Here is a 21930-nt window from a genome sequence, read left to right as displayed (position 1 = left end):
GTGTGTCAGCATCTGCTTTGGTGTATGCCTGGGTGTGTCAGTATCTTCATTGGTGTATGCATTGGTGCAACAGTACATGTTCCAGTGTGTGCCTCAGTGTGTTTTTGGATGCATTGGTGTTTGGCTCGGGTGTTAGTGTCTGCTTTGGTGTATGCCTGGGTGTATCAGTGTGTGACTGGATGTGTTATTCGATGCATTAGTGTATGTCTGAATGCATCAGTGTCTGCTTTGGTGTATACCTGGCTGTGTCAGTGTCTGAACTGGTGCATGCCTGGGTGTGTCATTGTATGCCTGGGTATGTCAGTGTATGTGTCAGTGTATGCCTGGGTGTGTAATTGGGTGCATCAGTGTTTGCCTGGTTGTGCCAGCATCTGCTTTGGTGTATGCCTGGGTGTGTCAGTATCTTCATTGGTGTATGCATTGGTGCAACAGTACATGTGTCAGTGTGTGCCTCAGTGTCTTATTGGATGCATTAGTGTTTGGCTCGGGTGTCAGTGTCTGCTTTGGTGTTTGCCTGGGTGTCTCAGCCTATGCATCAGTGTATGCCTGGGTATATCAGTGTGTGACTGGATGTGTTATTCGATGCATTAGTGTACGTCTGAATGAATCAGTGTCTGCTTTGGTGTATGCCTGGCTGTGTCAGTGTCTGCAACTATTTATGACTGGCTGTGTCAGGGTATGTATTGGTATGTCTGTCGGTGTGTCAGAGAATGCATCAGTGTGTGCCTGGCTGTGTTATTGGATGCTTTAGAGTTTGGTTAAGAGTGTGCATGTCTGTAATAGTGTGTGTCACTAGCTGTATCAGTATGTGTATATGTGTTTGAGAGGCTGTATCAGTCTTTGGCTGAATGTCTAAGTGTCTGTATCGATATGTAACTGGGAATGCCATTGCCTGTATGAGTATTTGCCTGGGTGTGTCAGTTTCTGAATAGGGTGTGGCTGGGTGTATCAGTAGTTGTATTAGTGTGTGTATGGAAATGTCAGTGGGTATATGAGTGTGTCCCTAGGTGTGTCAGACATTGTATCTGTGTAAGACTTGGTCTGCCAGTGGCTGAATCATTGAGTGCCTGGGTGTGTCAGTGTCTGCATTGGTCTGTGCATGAATGTGTCAGTCTCTGTGTGGTGTTATCAGTGTATGGCTGGGTATATAAGTAGCTGAATTGTTGTATGTGTGTGGGTTTATGAGTCATTATATTTGTGTGTGGCTTGGTGAATGAGTGACTGTATGAGCGGCCCTCTGAATGGCTGTATCAGTCTATGTAAGTAGCTGTTTGCATGTCTAAATGTGTATGTGACTGTCTATATAGCATCTTGACTGGCTGTATGAGTGTATGTGTGAGCATGTCAGTACCTGTGTAAATGAGTCTATAGGTGTGCAAGTTCATGTATGAGTACCGGTATGGCTGTGTTTGTGTCCCATAAGTTAATTAGTAATATGCATTTTTATAACTTTATAAATACATTTTATTAACACGCTACAAAACAAGTTAATCCAAGCAATTAACAAATACACATGACATGATATATTTAACTATTTAGAAATACCCTTTTGTGCACAAGTACTTCAGGAAGCCCCAAAGTGTTGTTTTGAAGCATCTTACAATACTGTCAACGGAAAAAAAAGTTACAGATATCTATCTGTACTGTAATATTTGCAGCAAGAAGGTATCCCGGGGCACCACTAAGATTTATTTACATGGGACAACATCCATGTGGAAGCACTTAAAAAAACAATTCCAGGAATGGGCCGCAACAAAAGCATGACAGTCCACCTGTCCAGCACCCTTGGGAGAACCACTATCAACTGCAATCATTATAATAGCACCTGCCTTCAAAACTTTGTGAAATCCATATGCTTGTCACCGTATAATTATCTCTGTGGGTGCATTTTCCCTTTTTTACTGTTCTTAGGTTCTATACTCATATACCAAAAGTGAAGTACTGTTGAAAGAATCATCAATGAATAGTCGGGAAAAACAACTATAAAGATTGTACAAAATAAACAGAAGTTGTTTCTAACTCTGAGCTGTGCAGATTATCCATAGGATCACGTATGTGATTTTCTCACACAAACAAACGGTAACATTAAAGGCATCAAATTCAAGACACCAGGAGAACTTTGCTGATTGTATCTGTCAAATGTTTGAAGGCACTTAAAGCACAGATTCAAAACTATGCTGTCCTTTATCTGCAACTAAATAAAATCAACATCTTTGAGAAATTACTGATTTCTTTTCACAAAAAGAGTAGCAAGGAAGAGGTGCTCCTCACATTCATATGCTGTTGTGGGCAACTTTCAAACGTTCATAGCAATTCCCTTGCTCATTAACATATGGCACCGTACAGCTCTGTATTGGGGCCCTCCCATCTCGGACATGATGATGGGGGCACTATACGTACATCACCTCCGTGCACTGACATTAGTTCTTTTATTTCCATTACTTCTGATGTGAATCCAGAGTTTGATTCCTGTCATATCTGACCAGGAATTTATCCCTCTAAAATCTTTCAGTGTGCAGACATCACCCCCCAAGTCCACCTGTTTTAAACCATGCTCTGACTGCAACTGACAAATGTCGGTAATGGACACCTACAACGTCTGCTTCTGGTGCCTCAGCTCAAAATATGACTCTGTGTTGTGTCCATGCTTCACTAAACTAAACAAGAAAAATATCTGTGAGGCAAGGCTCACTGTCACCAAACTACTCTGTTCCAAAAAGCGTTCACCGTTGAAGTCAAACACTTGGCAGTCCTGGTCAAAGTCAAGGGCTCAAAGGTGATCCCACTCCTCAGGCCGCTCCAAACTCTGATCATTATCAAGGATAGGGGGCTCGAGTAAGTCTAGAAAGCCCCACAAATAAACAGAAAAAAATCATAAAATGGCTCTCCCTCATCTCACCATTCGCACCTCTTAGATTCATTTTACTCACCAGGCATTTAAGCCGCTGAGCAATTCCCCCCCCCAGAGAAGAGCTGATTTCAGCACCATTCCTGCTTCAACCTTTCCCTGAATAGACAGCAATGCCATAAAAGCTCCTGCAGCTACACATGGCCATGGATCAAATATTTGGTGCCACACCGATCCCCCTGGAGCACATTCCTGGCTTCAGCCTCAGCGCCACTCATGAGTCCATCCCCAGGGCCATGCTCGACACCACCATCAACTTTATGACCAACACCGTCGGCTCCAGTATAGCTGGACCTTAATTTGGTGCTCACTTACTTGATGTGCATTCCCCTTCAAACCCATGCATAGTTACTCTTTTCATCTTTATACCATAAAGACAGCATTCCTTATCACCATAACAACAGCTAGGTGAGTGAGAGAGCTACAGGCATTGTCCGTGGTTTCCCCATGTACATCTTTCTTCCCGGACAAATTAGTCTTCCGGGACAAAAGTGTCGTTCTTGCACAAGGTAATCACACCCTTCAAAGGAGGCAGAATGGATTCATTGCATGGGCGCTATCTTCTTGCTGGATCAAACCAGAGATTACCAACATGATAACTAACTTTGATTTGGTTTCTACGAGCTAAGAAAGTAAAAGCAGTGCAAAAGAGTACCATCTTAAAATGGCTTATACTATGCATCAAGATCTATGCTATACTAGCCAAGAAGTAGCCTCCAGAAAGCTTATGAGCTCATTCAACCTCAGGGAAGGCTGCTGCCAGTGAACTGGCATATAGTGTGCCAGTCTTGGACATTTGCTAGGCTGCTACATGGGTGCCCGTCCGCACATTTGGCAAGTATTACTGTCTGGATAGCTATGTCTCTCGGTATTGTCACTTTGCCCAGTCTGTCCTGCAGAATTTTCTGCTCTGAGCCATTCCATAGACCCACCACCTGGGAGGCACTGCTTTGATATCTAATTACATGGTGAGAATTTCGAGGTTAGACATTTCTGTCAGAAGAACAAGTTATTTACCTTCAGTAATGCTTTTTCTGGTAGAGAGTCTACCTAACCATAGATTCCTGACCGACCCACCCTCCTCACCATTCTGTGGAATTGACCCATATAGCCCATTATTAAGATTTCAACCTAAACTCTGCACACTGCCATAAGCTGATTTCAAAGACACAGCATCCGTCAGAGTGGATGGAGATTAGAAAGAAACTGGTGTCAGTGTGGGGATGGAGCACACATATCGGACCTCCAACATCTTGCCCAGAACATGACAGACTCAATGTAGAAGCTGCACGATGTCACATGTTGTCATGAAATGAAACTGCTTCTAAGGTTTCCAGATTAAGTCTAGAGTCTGGGGAAAATTCACAAGGTGGGAAATCTGTGGTTTGATAAAGTCTCTAAAAGAAAAGGCGTTACCGAAGGTAAGTAATTTGTTCTTCAAAAAGCATTATAATTTCACCCTAATAGCAGATTATGTTCTATACAAATGGCAAAAACAATTGCAATAAAAACTGTAAATTCCAGTAGAGGGTAGTTATGCACTTCAGATTTTGTTAATGCAATTTGTCTGCAATAGCTAATAATTGTACATTAGTTTGAAAGGCACATATTTTTAACACTGACCTTTCAACCAGTGCAGTATTTGCTAGATTTTTTGGAACACCATTAAATTCTATTGTTTGTAGTTCTGTACTTGCAAACGTAATTTTCCTGTAATAATCTGGAGAACGCACAGATCATTACGAAGAATACACTGTTGTTCACTGATCAAAATATAGAAAGAATCAGTTAGTTATTATTTTCCTGTCGTTTTCTTTCTATCATAGGACATAGTATCAAGGATGCTATATGTAGATCCACACCAGCGACTGACTGCAGTCCAAGTACTGAGACATCCCTGGATAGTAAACAGGGAGTATTTGTCCCAAAATCAACTCAGCAGACATGATGTTCACCTTGTAAAGGTAAGTTTCTGTGCAAAGGGTATGCTCTGTTTAGTGAACTGAACTAAACCATGTATCATTTGGTACCCACGAAAACCTTGGTGAATTTTATTATAAATGATGCTGTTCTCTGTTGTCTAAAATAGATTTTACTCATAAGGTTCACATGCCGGTAAAGACATTGGGGCAGATTTACAAGCCCCGTGCGGCACTTTTGTGCCGCCGTTGCATCACTTCTGTGACGCAGCAGCGGCGTAAAGCTAGCGCCATGCTGCGGGGGATATACAACGTGACGCATCTAGGGAGATGGGTCACATTGTAAAGCCCTGCGCCACATGAAACCTGGGTCAGGTTTCATGTGGGCGTTCCGGCGCAGGGTGGGCGTTCCAGCGCAGGAACGCCTTGAAAAAGTGCCTGAGTAGAATTTACAAGATTTCACTCAGTCACATTTCTGACCCCGCCGCGTCAAAACCTTGCACCTGCTTCAAGCAAGCATAAGGTGTGACGCACCATGTGGAAGATAGGCAAAGTGCTGGAGTTGCGTCACGCCCGCGACACATCTCCAGCACTGCGCCAACTTTACGCCGGCAGATGCGACACGCATCTGCCTATCCTTGCACCATGGCACGCCGCATTGTGTAAATGCGGCGCATCCGTGGTGGCGCAACGATGGCATTGAGTGTCGCACGTTTCTTGACGCGTCCCTGTTGATTTGCAGGGATGCACCAGGAAACGTAAATCTGCCCCATTGTTGATAAGTAATTCTCATACAGTGTGATGTTAAGGTATGAAGGACCTGCAGTTTCATTTCAGATGAAAAATTATACTACCATTCGGTAAATTATATACCTTAGAAAATTCCGTATTTGATGCAGGAAATCAGGAATAAACAGCTGCATATGCGTTCATGAACTAAAGGTGTTAGTAGCTGCTTGTGTGCAATAGGGTTTGAATAAACTTGGGTCTTATTTATACGCATATTTAAACAAATTATGTACAGACCTAAGGGATATAGTGCTGCAATTAAATTACACAAACAGGCTGGCAGTAAAAGATGTTGCGTACATCGAGTTTCTGGTTATTTGAACTGGAGTACGAGTTTGGCTGCCGTTGCTTGCATCTATGACAAAGAGATGTCTGCGTTGTGTGGTAACACGGCTCCATCAATACAGGAAAATTCCAATTTTGACTTTTTTTCTTTTGCTGGTTTCTTTCCTATATATTATTCGCAAACAATGCAATGTGCAGCAAAAAATAAGTATCATCAGAAAACAACTGCAACATTAGGGGTCTCTATCAAATCGACCATGAGCTACCTGTGGCTCTCAAGTACTTCCGAGGACTGTGCACATGATAGTTACCTGTCAGCTGGCTTTACAATATGCAGCTGCCCAAATGCTTAGCCATCACTTTAAAAGGTAGTGCAACGTTTTCTGTCGGGCTTAGCAAGCTGCAACTGTAGGGCCATGGTAGCCCACAATCTTCAGCAAAATTATTTGGTTTTTTCTTTCACTTTTTTTTCTTTTCTTGCTCTGCTACTTCTTTGTTACCTTCTTTCAGGGCCGGACTGGACGTAGGGGGCACCGGGCGTTTCCCCGATGGGCCGCTAGGGTGGGGGCCGGTTTTGTCCCTCTGGGAGGCCGTTTTTGTTACAGGGGGCCTGCGATATCGGCCCCTGTAACAAAATCGGCAAAATCGGCTCGAGCAAACAGCTCGGCCGCACCCCCCTCTCCACCCCCAGTGGGCCCCGCCGAGAAGTTTGCCTGGGCCGGTTTCGGTGCCCAATCCAACCCTGCCTTCTTTCCCTACTTCCTTTGATTTTCTCCTTTTCTTCTGTCCATCTTTTGTATTTCATTAGTTCTCACGTTTTTTCTGCTTCCCTTTGCTCTCCTATCTGCATTTTTTGTTTGGCCCCTTTCTTTTTTAATCTGTTTATCAATAACTTGGAGCAGACCCTTGTGAAGATGAAAACTTGCCGTCCGCAAGTGGGCCAGCGGAGCCTTCCAGTACTATTGTTCGCGGACGACGCCATCCTCATGGCTAGGACAGCCAGGGCTTTGCAAACTTTATTGACCTCATTTGTCCGCTTTATGGAAGATAGGGACCTGCTAGGGAACAATAACAAATCCTTTGTAATGCAAGCAGGTTTACGCCGCAGCAAACCATACACATTTGTGGTGGGGCTGACGCCAGTCCCTAGGACCGATGTCATCTCATATCTGGGTGCAGTTTTCGACACTGCCATGACTTGGCGTCCCCTCATCCGTAGGAAAAAAAGGGAATTTGTCAGGGCCAATACTGCCACATTTAATTTTGCATCTAGGTTGGGCACCAAACCTATAAGGGCCCTCATGAAGATCTACAAGGCCGAGTGCATTACTATGGGGTTACAAGGAGCACGAAGAACTCCAAGTCGTTGAAAATACTTTTTTAAAACGTCTTTTTAGTCTACTGCAGTGTATCCCCTCTATTATAGTCCACGAAAAACTGTGTTCGGCTTTTCTTTCTGATCTGTTATCTTACCGTCCCCTATCTTTGTGGCTGAATCTATGGCTTAGGGTGGGAATTACACTAAGTAAGGATATTTTAACTGATTATCTTTCCGTAGATCACTTTTATCGTATTCCCTGGCTTAAGTATGCAAGGGATTGCCTTGCGGACTTGGGAAGGGCTGAATTATTCACCAACCCAGAGAATTTGTACAGAGAAGACCAGTGTTGGGTGAAAGAGAACTTCTTTAAAAAACGGCAGATTGGCAACGGACGCAGAAGGAATTGAAGAAGTCCAGTGTGCATGGGCATTTCCCTTTGAAAACAAAGCCATCAACTGAGCCCTATGTTTTACGGCTCAAAAGTTCCCACGATCCCTCCCGTGGCTGCAACGGGAAGTCTCAATAGGATATGAGACATTTTTTAATGTTCTTCAGTTTTTACGAGGTTCCCAGAAAATATTTTCTCATTCCCATTTTAAAGAAGTGCAATTTTAGACAGGTTAGACCAGCGTTTTTTTTTTGTGCAAATGCTCACTAGCAATTCTGTGTTAAATGTTCTTAGTTTGTTGAGGTCTGCAGTCAGGCTCAGATCTAGCTGTGACTAACCTACGTGCTAGCATCCTTAAATGAAAAAGAAACAAAAAATATATTGCCTCTTTTCATGCTATAGCCTGTTTTTTTATTCCAATAACTTAGTGGGCCGGTGTCTAGGAAATAAACTGTTCAAAGTATATTATGTGGTTGTTAACTAATCTTATCTTTGTATATTTATTGCTGTACATATTGAACTTAGTTTTATATGATGACTAGCGATTCACAGGGAAATTCGGGTAGAATGAAATGTATAGCGGGCTGCTATCTGAGGTTCTTTGATTTTTTTTTTTTATGTAAATGCATACATTTTAACCATGTCTTTGGATATATTTAACCCCTTGCCTGCTCATGACGGAACCACTCCGTCATGAGCCACGGGCGCCGTGTGCTCATGACGGAGTGGTTCCGTCATGCTGCGGCCGCTCCGCCCACGCGGCGCTGATTCCCCGCCTGTGCGGGTGAATAATGCAAGTGGGCGGAGTCGTGACGGAACCACTCAGTCATGAGCACAGCGCGCCCGTGGCTCATGACGGAGTGGTTCCGTCACGAGCATGGCGGCGCCGCGCTCACCCCGAACCCCCGCGGCGAAGGGGTTAATCGCACGTATTGTACTGAAATCTTTTTTAAACTATACTCTACTTTTATGGTCTATCTCGATAGATGGAATAAAGTTTATTATATTGTAATGTATTTTGTTCTATTCTGCCCACTTTCTCTTCCATCCTTTCTTCTTTGATCCTTAACTTCACTTTTTTGCCTCCTTTTTGTTTTTCTTCCTGTCTTTCTTTTTAAACTTCTTACTATCTTCTTTTCATTTTTTTCCCCTTTCTTTTACTCCTCTCCATTTTCTCTCCTTTTATTTTTTGTTACTTTCTTTTTCTTCACTTTTTTCATTCCCTCCATCTTTCTCTCTTCACCTCCTTTCCTGTTTTACTCTTTTTTTCACTTATCTTTTTTCTTGCTCTACTTTTTCTACCTCTCTTTGCTTTTCTGCTTGTACAATACTTTCTCAGATTTTTTCTTTCCTTCTCGCTTTTTCCTTTCTTACATGCAAAAAGCATGCTTTAGTCTTCTCTTTCTACAGTTTTTCTTACTTTTTCTCTTTCACTTATTTCTTTGTTTCTCCTTTGTTTAGCTTCTTCTTTTTCTTTTCTTATCTCTCTTTATCCTCATTCTTTCTTTGTTATTCTGCCTTCTCTCATTTCTTTGTACTCCATTCTCTCTTTTTGGTCCTCTTCTTTATTTCTCTCATTTTGCTCTTTCATTCTCTCTTCTGGTTTCCCTTTCCCTATTTCATGCTCTCCCCACCTTTCTCTCTCTTCCAGCACTTCTAACTCACATTTAGTCCCTATTCTCCTCTCTTTGTTCCTATCCTTACTTTCTTACTCGCATTGTCTCTTGCATAATTCTTCTTCTCTATTTTCTTACTCACATTTTCTTTTATTTCTGCCTCTGCTACCTTCTAATTTCTTTCTCTCCTTCTTTCTCTTCCTTTATTCCTTTCTTTTCCATTCTTCATAGCTTTATTTGTGTCTTTCTTCTTTTCTTTCTTTCTTTATTTAAAGAGTACCTAGGTTCCTAAAGTAATCTCTTCATACATTAATTTGTATCTCATTATTATCTTCCTTTGGTACAGTGTTCATATAACTGTTGAGATATGTTTACTAGTAGGTACCTATGAAACCTGCATCCCCTCTTAAAATGTATTACTGATAGTTGTACTTCGTGCCATAATTCACAAAATTGGAGCATTACATGAAAATGAGAACACAAGTCTAATTTAGACTCTAACCTCTCTGTATGATTCATAAACAAGGGACAACACTGATCCTTGGGGACCTCTCAAATTAACATTTGGTATAGAGCTCATGTAGCATTAATGCTGTATGCTCACTGGAGTAGGCCTGGGATCCTCAAGGGATGGTTTTTATTTACATTTATTTACGTGGACGTACCCTTGTCCAATACTCAAATATTAGGCAACAGCTCAGTACGCTGTTCCGTGACCAGAAGTAGCAATCAGTACACAAATGGTTAGAGACTCCTGTTCCTCAGAGATTACAGCTGTTATAAAATTATACAAAGACAACCACAGAAAGAAACTGAATGACATAACCTGCACGTATGGATACCTAAAATGGACATTTTGTGCAGTAAAATGGCGTAGAGCTCAGAGTTTTGCAACATCTCCAAACAGACATTTTTGCAGGACCCTTGATGACCCTCCGTTGCTCAGATAAATGGGGACCAATTACTCCATTTTTTAACTTGCCCCTTGCTTATCTTAAGGAAATGTGCTCTTACTACATACTCACGCATGGCAGACAAATAGAAATATGCTAACATGCAACAAGGGAGAAAGAGTTTTAATACATAAGGATAAGGAGCATAAAATAATGTAATCACAATCTATTCCACCATATCTGCAGTCTGGGAGACACTGGCAGGTGAAGGAGAGAGCTTTACTTGGCAGAAATATTTTCCCTATTGGCAACCCTTCCATGGGGGCAGCTCCCACTAAGATGTTGTTGCCCAAGGTGGGTAGTGAATCCTAATGCGGTATAGCACAAATTCGGGTGAAGAGGGCACAGTCAAAGTAATATATGTGCAAGATGGCATGCAGGAAAAAGTGCAGATATGATTGGGTTCATGTCCTTGGAGCCAATTCCGTTCCCAGTGCTTCATATGAACACTGGGCTAAAGTCTCTCCACTGAGCAAGAAGGAGGGAGGCATGTGGTGTTGCCCCAGAAGAGGAGACCTTTGTTACCATACCCTCTGGCTGACTGGTGTCTCCTGAGGCAGCATTTAAGATAGCAGCTCTCAATCTCCTTGCAAAAACTGTCCACAATCGGACCAATCAAGAGGTTGTGTACCTGTAGATAGTGCATACACACACAGATATGGCTCTGCTTATCAAATGAATCTATGGAGATAGTATTGTCAGAAGGCTTGGTCCTAATTTTAATTATGCTGGAGTAATTGGTGTAACTTTGGTAAATTTGTATTATGAAATTTACATGAAATTACGAGATCATGCCATTACACCACATCATGTAATTTGCTGGAGAAATTTTAATGCAAGTTATACCATTTTGGTAATTTTGTTAATGCGAGCAGCATTTCAAAGGGTGATTTTTTGTCTGCGCAGACTGTTCAGGTACGTTTTACGTGGGAAACTACAATCAGAATGTGAACAGCAGTGTTTTGAATGCAAGTGGCAGTTCCTTTAATGCGAACGGCTAATAAACATTTCAGGTACACTTTTTACCCGAGCGGACCGTTGGGGTAACTTTTGACTCCAAAAGCTACAAATACGAGCAAGCGCTCCAGTGTTTTGAACAAAAGATACCAGAAATCACCATGAAATTAAATTTTTGATTTTTAATTTTACCCAAATTGACCGATTGGGTAATTTTTGGAGTGCCAGATGCATTTCATGTAATCTCATGTAATTATGCTATTTAAAATGATGTGAGTTATGCCCACCATTAAGGGAGCAATCTGAGGTGCATGGTGGCATTCCCTTGCAAACCAAGCTGTGCCACATGCTGAAAATGACTTTCAGGAGGATTTCCTGCCAACCGAGGTTCTGCCGTATCACTGCCAAAAGTTCTGTAAAGGCGCAGTTACCATTTGGTGAGCTTACCCATCAGTGGATGGAAGTTTTCTCGTTTTTATGTATTGTGGCACATAAAGCCACGCTGTCACATTCTGGGTCCAATGCTGCCACTAGTGATGATCTCTGAAAGACCAGGTAGATGTTGTGCTGTATTTTAGACCTGGGGATCAACATGTTGGGATCCAAAGAGAGGCCGCGAAAGAATGAGTGAAAATGCACTTGAATTAATTTGTGATGGGAAAAGCAAGGGTTTTGGAAAGTGGGGATTGCATACCTAAAATACTGACGTTTTCAGACTTATACAATGGGTGCAAGATGGGCACCACAGACAGCTGAATTAAAAAATTACCACCGCGCTCTACAAAATGCCAAAACAAAGTATTACACAAGAATGGTTGAAGATAACAGCAGGTCATCCAAGGAACTTTACAAAGTTATTTGAGAACTTTGCAAACCTTCCAGTTTACCGCAAACCATGGCTCCCACGACAGAGAACTGTGAAGTAATTAATAATGTTTTCACTGACAAAGTGACAAAAATCTACACGTCCTTCGATAATCCCCACGAAGAGGTAAATATTGATTGGGAAAATCTGGCACCTCACTGCTCTGCAAAAATCCATCTCGACACTTTGGCTCCTTTCTCAGAGGAACAGGTGGCCAAAGCTATGGCTGAGGTTGAGGCAGGATCCTCACTTGAGCCTTGCCCGCATTTTATTTTCACTAGACTAGTGTCAGTTTTATGTCCCCATGTTAGACCTGTCAGCCCTTTGGGTGGTCCCTCCTCATCATTATTTATTTTGTCCCACTTTTGCCTCAAACCCTGTTTGAATTTTTCCTTTTTGGGAACCACCAGACTTTTTAGTGTTGATGCAGATTCAGGGAGCCATTTTACCTACCCCTGGAACTTCTGTCTGAGGGCCTGGAGCACAAAATGGTGGCCACCTGTGACATCACCAGCACCCACTGGAACCTACTAGAACCTTCTGCAACCTTCTGGAGCCCTGTGACAGTTGGAGGCGGTTTAGAATGTTGGGAAGCTAAGACAGAGAGTTGGCAGTTGGAGCTGGCAGTTGGCACCTGACTGGTGAAGGGAGAGCAGCAGAAACCTGAAGGAGGAAGGAGTGAAGCAGCAGGGGTGGAAACTTGTGCCTGGAGTGGGGTCCATAAACCCACCCTTGATACTAGTCCCTACTGACTGAGCCCAGCCTGGAGCCCTGTGTGGGAAGAAGCAAGAAAAACCATCTTAAGGACCTGGACAGCAGGAACAGGCCTTAGAATCCAAGAAGAGCAAGATCCTGACCTGGATACTGGTTTCCCTGGAGTCCGACGTCGAGAAGCCTGAGACCCGGAGCCCGAGGTGGAAAAGCGGCGCTGACTGGAAAAGCAGACGTCGTACCCGGAGCCGCCAGAGGTCGAGAGAGGGCGCCGACGGAGGTCGTAGAGAGTACCAGAGGTCGAGGAGGAAGTCACCCGAGGTCGAGTGAGCGGCGTCGACGGGGGAGTGAAGTCCGCCCTCCGGAGTCGCCGGAGACCGAGGTGAAGCACCGGAGGTCGGGAGTGAGGTCGCACTCCGGAGTCGCCGGAACCTGAGGAGAGGAGCACCGGAGGTCGGGAGTGGGGATCGCACTCCGGAGCCGCCGGAAGTCGACATCGAGCCAAGGCCGGCCGACGTCATCGAACCTGAGGTCGCCATCGGACCGGAACCGCCTGAAGTCGACATCGAGCCAAGACTGCCCGACGTCATCGAACCGGAGGACGAGATCGAGCCGAGGCCGCCGACATCGAACCGGAACCGCCTACCGGCGTCGTCAAGAACTGACATTGCGCCGAGGCCGCCGACATCGAACCGGAACCGCCTCACGGCGTCGACACGACTCCAGCGGCGTCGGAGCTTCAGAAAAAGGGCAGTAAGTGGAATAGAGGGCGCCTAAGGCCCTGTGGAATCCTGAGAGACTACCCTAGGGGCTAGAGAGGTGCTGGAACCAGCTTGATTGTGCCAGGGGTGAGCTGAGACTAATTCAGAGGGGTTGTGTAGAGTGAGAGAGCCAGGACTCTAGTATTCCCCCCTTGATCTACCTCAGTTTAGGCCTCAGCCTTGTCCAAGCCAGGGAATAGACACCCTCAAGCCATCCACCTAACCACAAGCTGTGACTGGGCCAAATCAGCCCATAGAAATCTAAATGTGATCTGATTCTATAAGTGTCACTGTCAGCTTTTAATTATTTATTGAGAGCAATGTATTTATTCTATTTAACCTATTTATTGCTTCACTGTATTTATTGTTCCACAGTATTTATTGTCGCACAATATTTATTGGCTTGCAGTATTTATTGCCTCATAATATTTAATTGCCTGTATGTATTGCACTTATATTTATGCCTTAATTATTTATGATCACCCCTATTTATTGAATCATTAAGACAGTATTTATTTGACCTGCACTATTTAGAAAAAGCCTTGTATATGGTGATTGTATTATTATTATTTATTTAATCAGCAACTAAGAGAAAAAGAAGATAAACAGAGATATTTTCATAATTTTTACGGTGTAGAGTCGTTTTTGGAATGGATGCACGCATGGTTATTGTATGGGTATGACGTATGCTTAGCACGGTGCCTGATTCCTGACCACTCGAGCCAAGCTACCACTGTGTATGTCCTGGAAAGACCCCGTTACCACCAACCCTTTCCGGTGTGGGAGTGGGGTTTTTCCAACACCCCATGTAACCAAAATCTTCACTCAATCTTTGGAACAAGCCTCATTCCCAGACAAGAAAACAGTGGTCTTTCCCCTTCTAAAGAAAGCAGGCCTTGGAATCTATGATCCAGTCAATTATCACCCAATTTCTCAATTACAATATCAATAAACAACTCACCACCTTCCTTGAATCCAACAACTTATTTGATCCCTCACAGACTGGTTTTAGGGCCAATAACAGTACCAAGGCCGCTTTACTAGCTATATCTGACAACATTAGATTGCAAGTTGACCAAGGCAGAGCTGTAGAATTGATCTTATTAGATCTTACTGTGGCTTTCAATACCGTATCACACACTACTTTAAATCCCACCCAAAAAAGGGATCTGCTCTAAAGCCCTGTCATGGGTCGCCTCTTTTCTAAACGATGGAATCCAAACAATTCAAATGGGATCCTGTACCTCCTTCCCAAAGTGCATTAAGTATGGAGTCTCGCAAGGAGTTACCTCAAGTCCCACCCTATTTAATGCATATGTATCGTCTCTGGTGGATATCAGTAGGAAATGGGATTTTGACATTTGCTCTTATGCTGACGATACTCAATTGGTGATTCCCCTGATAAATAGACTGACCAATACTGAGACTAAGGACAACTTAATAAATTGTCTCACTGAACTTGCAGGCTGGATGTCCCGGCACTGTTTAAAACTAGATGCGAGGAAGTCTGAAATCCTGCTCTTCGGGGGGTGCCCAGGCGATTTGGGATAATAGCTGGTGGCCCCAAGCACTAGGCACTGCCCAAAAACCCAAGCAAGCATCAAAAAATGTGGGCATCGTCTTTGATGACACCCTATCTATGCAGGACCAGGTACGCACTTTGTGCGGAAAAGCTTTTGCCACATTGAAACTGTTCGGACGACTCTTTCCCTGGATCCCCTCTAACTGCAGACAAACTGTAAAAAAATGCTCTACTCCTGAGCAGACTGGACTACGGCAATGCCCTCTATGTTGGCATGGCCGACTATCTTTTCTCTAGACTCCAGGTAGTCCAGAACCTGGCACTAAATTAATTTGTAACAAAAACAAATACAGTTCAGCATCTCACTGCCTGAAGGAATTACACTTGCTACCAGTACGCCAGAGTTAGTTTCAAGCTCCTTTGCTTTGCGCATAAAACCCTGCATAAAAAAGGACCACACATTTTGCGAGATAAGCTACAATTCCATGTCCCGTTACAGAATTTGAGATCATGTCACCTAGCACTCGCCTCAGTTAAACGCACATCCAAGGTCAGGATGGGTGACCGATCCTTTTCTAAAGCAGCTGCGGTTCTTTGGAACAACCTACCCCTTGATCTTCGCCTGACAAACGATCATCTGCTGTTCAGGAAAAAACTGAAAACCACCTTGTTTCCTAGATACTGATCCTATTAAGACCAACCTGAATTGCATTAAATTCCGTCCTAGTGCCGTGATATCCCTTGGGATGATTTATGCGCTTTATAAATATATTAAAATACAAATACAAAAGGTCAAAAACCCTTTTGCAGAAGACTTTTTCTGTCATCATGTTATGCCTCTGTTATGAATCATGACATTTACATTCTGGTAATGACTTCAATTATACAATGCATTTCCATAAAGTAGACTAATTATACAATGTATCTCCATTGAGGAGACTCAAGCCATCTAACTACCAGGGCCAGCAAGGTTGGATGACCTATTTAGACATAGCCAAATGACCTTGAAATTGGTCAGGGGTAAGTGGATAGGAACCCTTTTCAAAAGTTTCAAAATCAACCTTGGTGCTTCATATGTGGTTCTAGACATATGTTAACCACAGCAGCCTTGCAAATATGCAAATGTACTCAGCCTTGGTATCCATCATGTATTTCAAAAGTGGGCTGCCAGGGTAGCTGGTTAGTAAGTAAGTAATTTGTTATGCTTGATTGATTAAAAGCATTGCATGTACATAACATATATATAGCTTGATGTAAACAGATAAAAAGCTGTTAAAACGTTTTAATTAAACTGAAGTTGATGTGATTAAAAGAACCCACTGGAAAATGTCTCTTATTTAAGGTTTTCCAAGCCATCAGCTGTTTCTGAGTTTTCTTACTTCTTTATTCTGTCAATGTGTTCATATTTCCACTGTGCAAAGTTGGCTATGACCCTGAGTTTGAGTTTCTGCCCTAGCAGTCTTGCAACCTCAATCCTTGTTTTGTTGCTTGACAGCCTTTGCCCTGCAGTGTTTTTCTGTATGCACTTGCTTCTCTACTATATTGAGCAATTTTGTGAATCGGTAGATCAGTTGCGTGGCATAAGATTTGAAGCAGGCCATCACTGCCTGTCTGCAGGTGTGGATCCCTGCTCGATTGTAGAGGAGAGGAAGTAGTGAATATCTTTCTTTTGCTAAGCTTGTGCACATGCAGATTATGTGAACAAGTTCTTCCGGTCCTTGAGTGCATAGACCGCAGGTGTTGTCTGCAGGCTTCCACTTCCAAGGTTGAAGGTGAGGCAGAATTAGCATTGAGCCCAGCTGATATTTTAAGTATTTCTCTTTCAGTGTAATGTTGAATCCTGCATTCAAGTATTATTGTGGTTAGCTGCAATGTAGTTATTAAGTACAAGCCAGCCGTGTGCCCGTTTGCAAAGTGCGGCCTTGTTCTCTATGTTGACAGCGCTTTGATCGATTTAGAGACCACTTTCTTTAATCTGGTATTTGTCGGATGACTCCCAAGCAATTTCCAGCCCTAATTGTTTTAGGGAGTCTCTGAGGTATGCTTCAGCTGTCAATGTCCCTGTTTGTATCAATTCAGTCCAGAGATGCCAATTTAGTGTGTTTTGATCTGCTCCTCTGATCTTGTGCCATAATTTTATAAGAGCACCCCTTCTAGCCAGGGTCTGTTTCTGGAGCCTAAACTCTACCATTATATGTGCAGGAGAGGTGTAGTTTGAAATTTGGAAGATCGTTCTATATGCCCTGGTAATTCTTTTTTCCACAGTGATTGTGTCTCTTCCTCTCATTACCTCACTCCCCTATGTTATTTCCAAGATGAGTTTCATTTGGAGGACCTAGAGTAGGGGTGTCAGTGAAGGCAAGCAGAGTGCTTTTTTTAGGCACTTCATGGCAAAGGATATAGTGTTGCCTTTCTGTATTAGTGCTTCTTTTTGAGGATTAAAAGAACCTTTGTTGTCTAGTAGGACTCATAGATATTTGTATTTTTAAGTTCTAGTCATTGTGTATCCTGGAACCAATGGTGTGTTTTCTTCTTGGAAAGGTTTATTGCCATTGTTTTTGTCTTCCCTAAGATTATTCTCAGTGCATTCTCATGTGAGTATTCTTGTGTTGCATTTAATGAGTGTTGGCTGGATAGGGGGCAAGACATGCCCATGTGGACTCCTGCCAGCTCACACTGAAAAAACAGCATGGTTATTCAGATTACACAGTAACAAAACAGCACCAAAAGTAATGGTCCGCTTATCATGTATGTTAATTTGTAGATTCTGTATTTCAAACAGGAGCAGCTCCTTCACTAAGGCGGAGGAGCGTCGCCCCACTGCTCTGTGAGCAGTTGAAAAAGGAAAAATAAAGTGATATTAACGCATTGTTCTTATCATTTTACTTTTCCATCCTTGCTCAGCAGATTAGGGGCGGGGCAGGGCTGTGTCAGAGGAACAGGGGGAGGAGTGGTAGCACTCTCCTATGTTTGCATGCTTGGCTTGCTGTCATGGGCCAGCCAAACAGGCATGCACACTTTGCATGTTCTCCACCCAGGCTGCATTACAGCCTGGGTGGAGAACATGCCAAGACTCCTACTTCCTTCAAACCACAGCGCTCAGACCAATCACAATGCTGCTATCAGAAGCAATGCGATTGGCTAGGGGAGTCTGGAAGCTTGGGTGCTTCCTGTTCCTGCTTCCTGCCCTGGAGTCCTGGAAGCAGGCAAAGAGGACCAAGAGGCGGCAGACACAGGTAAGTGTTTTTATTTTCATTCCCTCCTCTGATCCCCCCAAACCACGACCCACCCACCCCCAACGCCGTTAATAGCAACAGCTAATAATTTCAAAGAAACATACTTTATAACTGAATGACTGCTTAAGCTGGTGATGTTAGAGCTTGAGTTAACAACTTCAAGAATTCAAGTAATTTTTTGAATCCATCGTTAGTTGCTATTGTAATTAATTAATAAAAAATGTGTTCACAGGTGTAGTTGAACACATATTCTTAACAAATTGTTCTTGCCCTTCTTTCACAGGGTGCAATGGCAGCTACGTATTATGCCCTGAACTGCACACCCCAGGCACCTAAGCTGGAGCCTGTGCTGTCCTCCAGCCTGGCTCAACGGAGAGGCTTGAAGAGAGTAACATCAACTCGGTTGTAGCAACTGGATCAGGAGGACCCATCCAAGCCCTGCATTTCTTTCTAAAGATGATCTTTGGATACTCAGTGACAGCAATGTGAAAGACTTGCTCATAAATTGTCTGGAAGGACCAGGCACCCATCAGTCTCACCATCAGGGCCTAGGAATATTTAAGTTTCTGAATCCTGGTTTTCAGATTTCCCCCAAATCACTCTGTGCCAATTTTTACATCTGCTTCTTATTCTCTCAAGATGTACAGGTCAAACCACATAGGACGCACGTACCAACTACAATTTTACATTCTAAAGCCAACCTGTGTCTTTGCCTTCTCTGCTGGTATCAGTCATGGTACTCGGATTAAAGTCCAAGGGCTGCTGTAAAATGTCGACATACTGTGTTTCTGTAACATAAACCTTCAATGGAGGGAGGAGGCTGCTTGTGTCATCATTGTGGGCAACAGTATTTTGAACTACGCGATTGAGGTTTTCTGTAAACAAAGGAGATTGTTCTTATTGTTTAATAAGGTTGGGAAAGTTTGACAGGTTTTGACAAAAAATTGGCTGCTTACAATACTTTGATGCTTGCTATATCTTCAGAGAATGTTTATCAGATAGAAAGGACTATTCTCACGAGAAGCGGGCAAGGGGCATGACCCTAATTACAGACGGACAGATGTCAATCTTCTCCTTGAAAGTCAAAGAACCATGCTGTTTTTCGGCTAATGTTTGCTCCACCTATGTCATTTTTTATTAATTTCGCCAAGGCCAGGTTTTGAATCGTTCCAAGTGATAACTTCATTTTTTTGTTTTTTATTTTGAGTTTATTTAAAATACTGCCCAGACAGCTTGAAGTAATTTCTACATCCAGTATTTTCAAACCCTAGAGGAGTGGAAGGTCAGGTGAAAAATTCAAATTAGCACCATACACTCTTCTTAGTATACAGGATTAATGTTTTCTTTATGAATAACTTGCTTCTTATTTATTATTGTATTTGAGCACGCAAATAAATAGACATAGTTGCTGATAGCATCTTGAATAACACAATATGAAGGGTTGACAATAACAAAAGAATTCACAGTGCAGATATTAACAACTAAGGCTGGACACGACTCTTCCTGTCTCCATCTATGGCCCTGAAGAAGGCCATTAACATTTGCTTAAGGGTTGAAACATCCAACACAACCCGGTTTTGGACTGAGCAACAGAAACTGTAAAACAGGGGTTTAGTGTGAATTGGCTGTTAAAACATACCTCCTGTTTATTGTGTTCTGCCACTGTTTGTATGCCTGCTCTGTGAAAGCAATTGTTATTGTTCGTTATTTCACCTTGAGCATTGCACTTCTCCAGCAATAGCTATGTTTATTTCACATGCACTCTATGTTTGTTTGAACTTGACACTCAAATAGAGTTGTATAGAAGGGCAAACTGATGGATACATAAAACATCACTCCAGTTCACTGAAAACAGTGCTTGGTTACAGTTTGTATTCTCAATACATTTCTTAATCAAGAGATTGTGAAATTTTGATTAAGAACTGATGATACAATGCAGGTGTAATGGATATGATAAGATCATTAGGAAATAATGAAAGTTACTCAATGGATTGTCGGGAAATAACTATTGTTTCTGTGTACGTATTACCAAGATTCCTGTTGTGGAAATAGGGAATCCCTGTCGATATTTGATGATGGAAGAGATGAAGAAAATGCAAACCAGCAGAGGAACATATTTCATCCCATATTTAAAATGTAATTTTTGATTTGGCTTAACTCAGTGTTATTATCTAAATAGTAACTATGATTACTTTCTCTCGGGTGTCTAACTAATATCATATTCCTTGCTTATACAGGCCAGCACACACCACTGTCCCCATGATTGTTAATCTTACAAAAAATTGCTGTCATGAGCATTACAATTCTGATAAACAATTGTACAAATTATTGCCATAATGCATTATTATATATGGGAATAAGAAGTGGTAATTGCATTTTGATATAAGAACTGAAAATGTAAAAAAATCATTGTCTAAAAACTTTTCTTTATTACAGAATGTGCTTGGTTATGCTAATTTGGGCGAAGAGGCTATTTAGCATCATGTTACACATTGCTAACTCTTGCTGTCTTGTTATATACCTTATTGTGGTAGTTCATGCTATTTTGCTGCAACAAAAACAAATTTAGATATGAATTCCTTGTGGCTGCTATATCAGCGTTCATTTTGGAGGCCCTCAAAATAGCGGTAACCAACACAAAAAAATAAATGTAGCAAAACAGCATACATTTATCATATAATATGTAGCTGAAGAGCACCTCTTCGTAAATTGGTAAGATCTTCCTTATCTAGCACAAGTGTTTTAAGAGGTGTATCAAGAAGGTTTAAGTGTTATGGTGTTGAAATACACTAAACATAACTCCAATAGAGCTGTGACAGTGAGGTCTCATATTTCATGCATATACAGCTTATAATATTGATCACAATGTAGAGTGAACCCAGAGCGCCTACAGCACATCTGTGGACCACGAAGACTAGAGTGTCATCATTTGAAGGCGCTGGTAGGCGGAGAGTACTTCATAGGACAACTTGAATGTTGCAGGTTTAGTTTTGTTTTTTTCCAAATCTGGATTCAGTTATAATATTTCTGTTAATTTAGAATCTATTTAATGCCCTTGTTTGTCTGCTGTAATGTTGTATGTGCCAAACAGCAGCCGTCCAGCGCTTGCCCTTCTCTAAGAAACATTAGCACCGCGATTGTTCACCAGGATGAATGTAGTGGTACCAAGTGCACAAATGATGTGTCCACCCATACCTACCTGGTACCCGATGCTCATTTAAGAGTGAGTGAGCATCCAGGTATCTTTAAAACAAGAGTGATGAAAAGCTACAGGTGAGGATTTGTACATTATTCTTGAGTACATAGGCAGAGACACACATTTTGTGGCAACCTGCTAAGCCTGTCAGTGCTCAGTGTTTTGTAAATGCTGCAAACTATTAAATATTTGGCTCTGAAAATAAATGGTGTGTGTTGTTTTGAAACATTGCTAAGAATATGTCTTCTTATACATACTCGAGACACTGCCTGAGGGCTTTTTACGTAACAGCTCAAGAACTAAACAAGGATTGGCAAAGACAATGGCTCTCGGCTCTAAAATCCCAAACTACTCACTGTTTTTCTGTAATTGCATATATGCGCATGCGTGGTGCAGCAAATTAACACATACAATGGCAGTTTTGGAATGGGTTTTCAAATGTAGAAAACCCATTTTAAGATACTCTCCGTGTATGCATGCATAGGGATGTATGCGTCATGACG

At 42.4% G+C, this 21930-nt stretch overlaps 1 protein-coding gene across 1 annotated transcript in view; it reads left to right on the top strand.

The window, feature by feature from the left end:
* Window positions 1–21617, top strand: part of LOC146817972 (ribosomal protein S6 kinase alpha-2) — a 1223136-nt gene extending 1201519 nt beyond the window's left edge. The window contains exons 20-21 of the mRNA XM_085611448.1: window positions 4735–4872; window positions 18515–21617. Of these exons, the coding sequence (XP_085467574.1) occupies window positions 4735–4872; window positions 18515–18640 (264 nt within the window). The 3' untranslated portion in view covers window positions 18641–21617. The remainder of the gene's footprint in view (window positions 1–4734; window positions 4873–18514) is intronic.
* The last annotated feature ends 313 nt before the right edge of the window (window positions 21618–21930 follow it).

Source organism: Triturus cristatus, chromosome 6, assembly GCF_964204655.1.
Source record: "Triturus cristatus chromosome 6, aTriCri1.1, whole genome shotgun sequence".
NCBI classification, from domain to species: Eukaryota; Metazoa; Chordata; class Amphibia; order Caudata; family Salamandridae; genus Triturus; species Triturus cristatus.
This window is presented reverse-complemented; position numbering and strand designations above follow the sequence as displayed.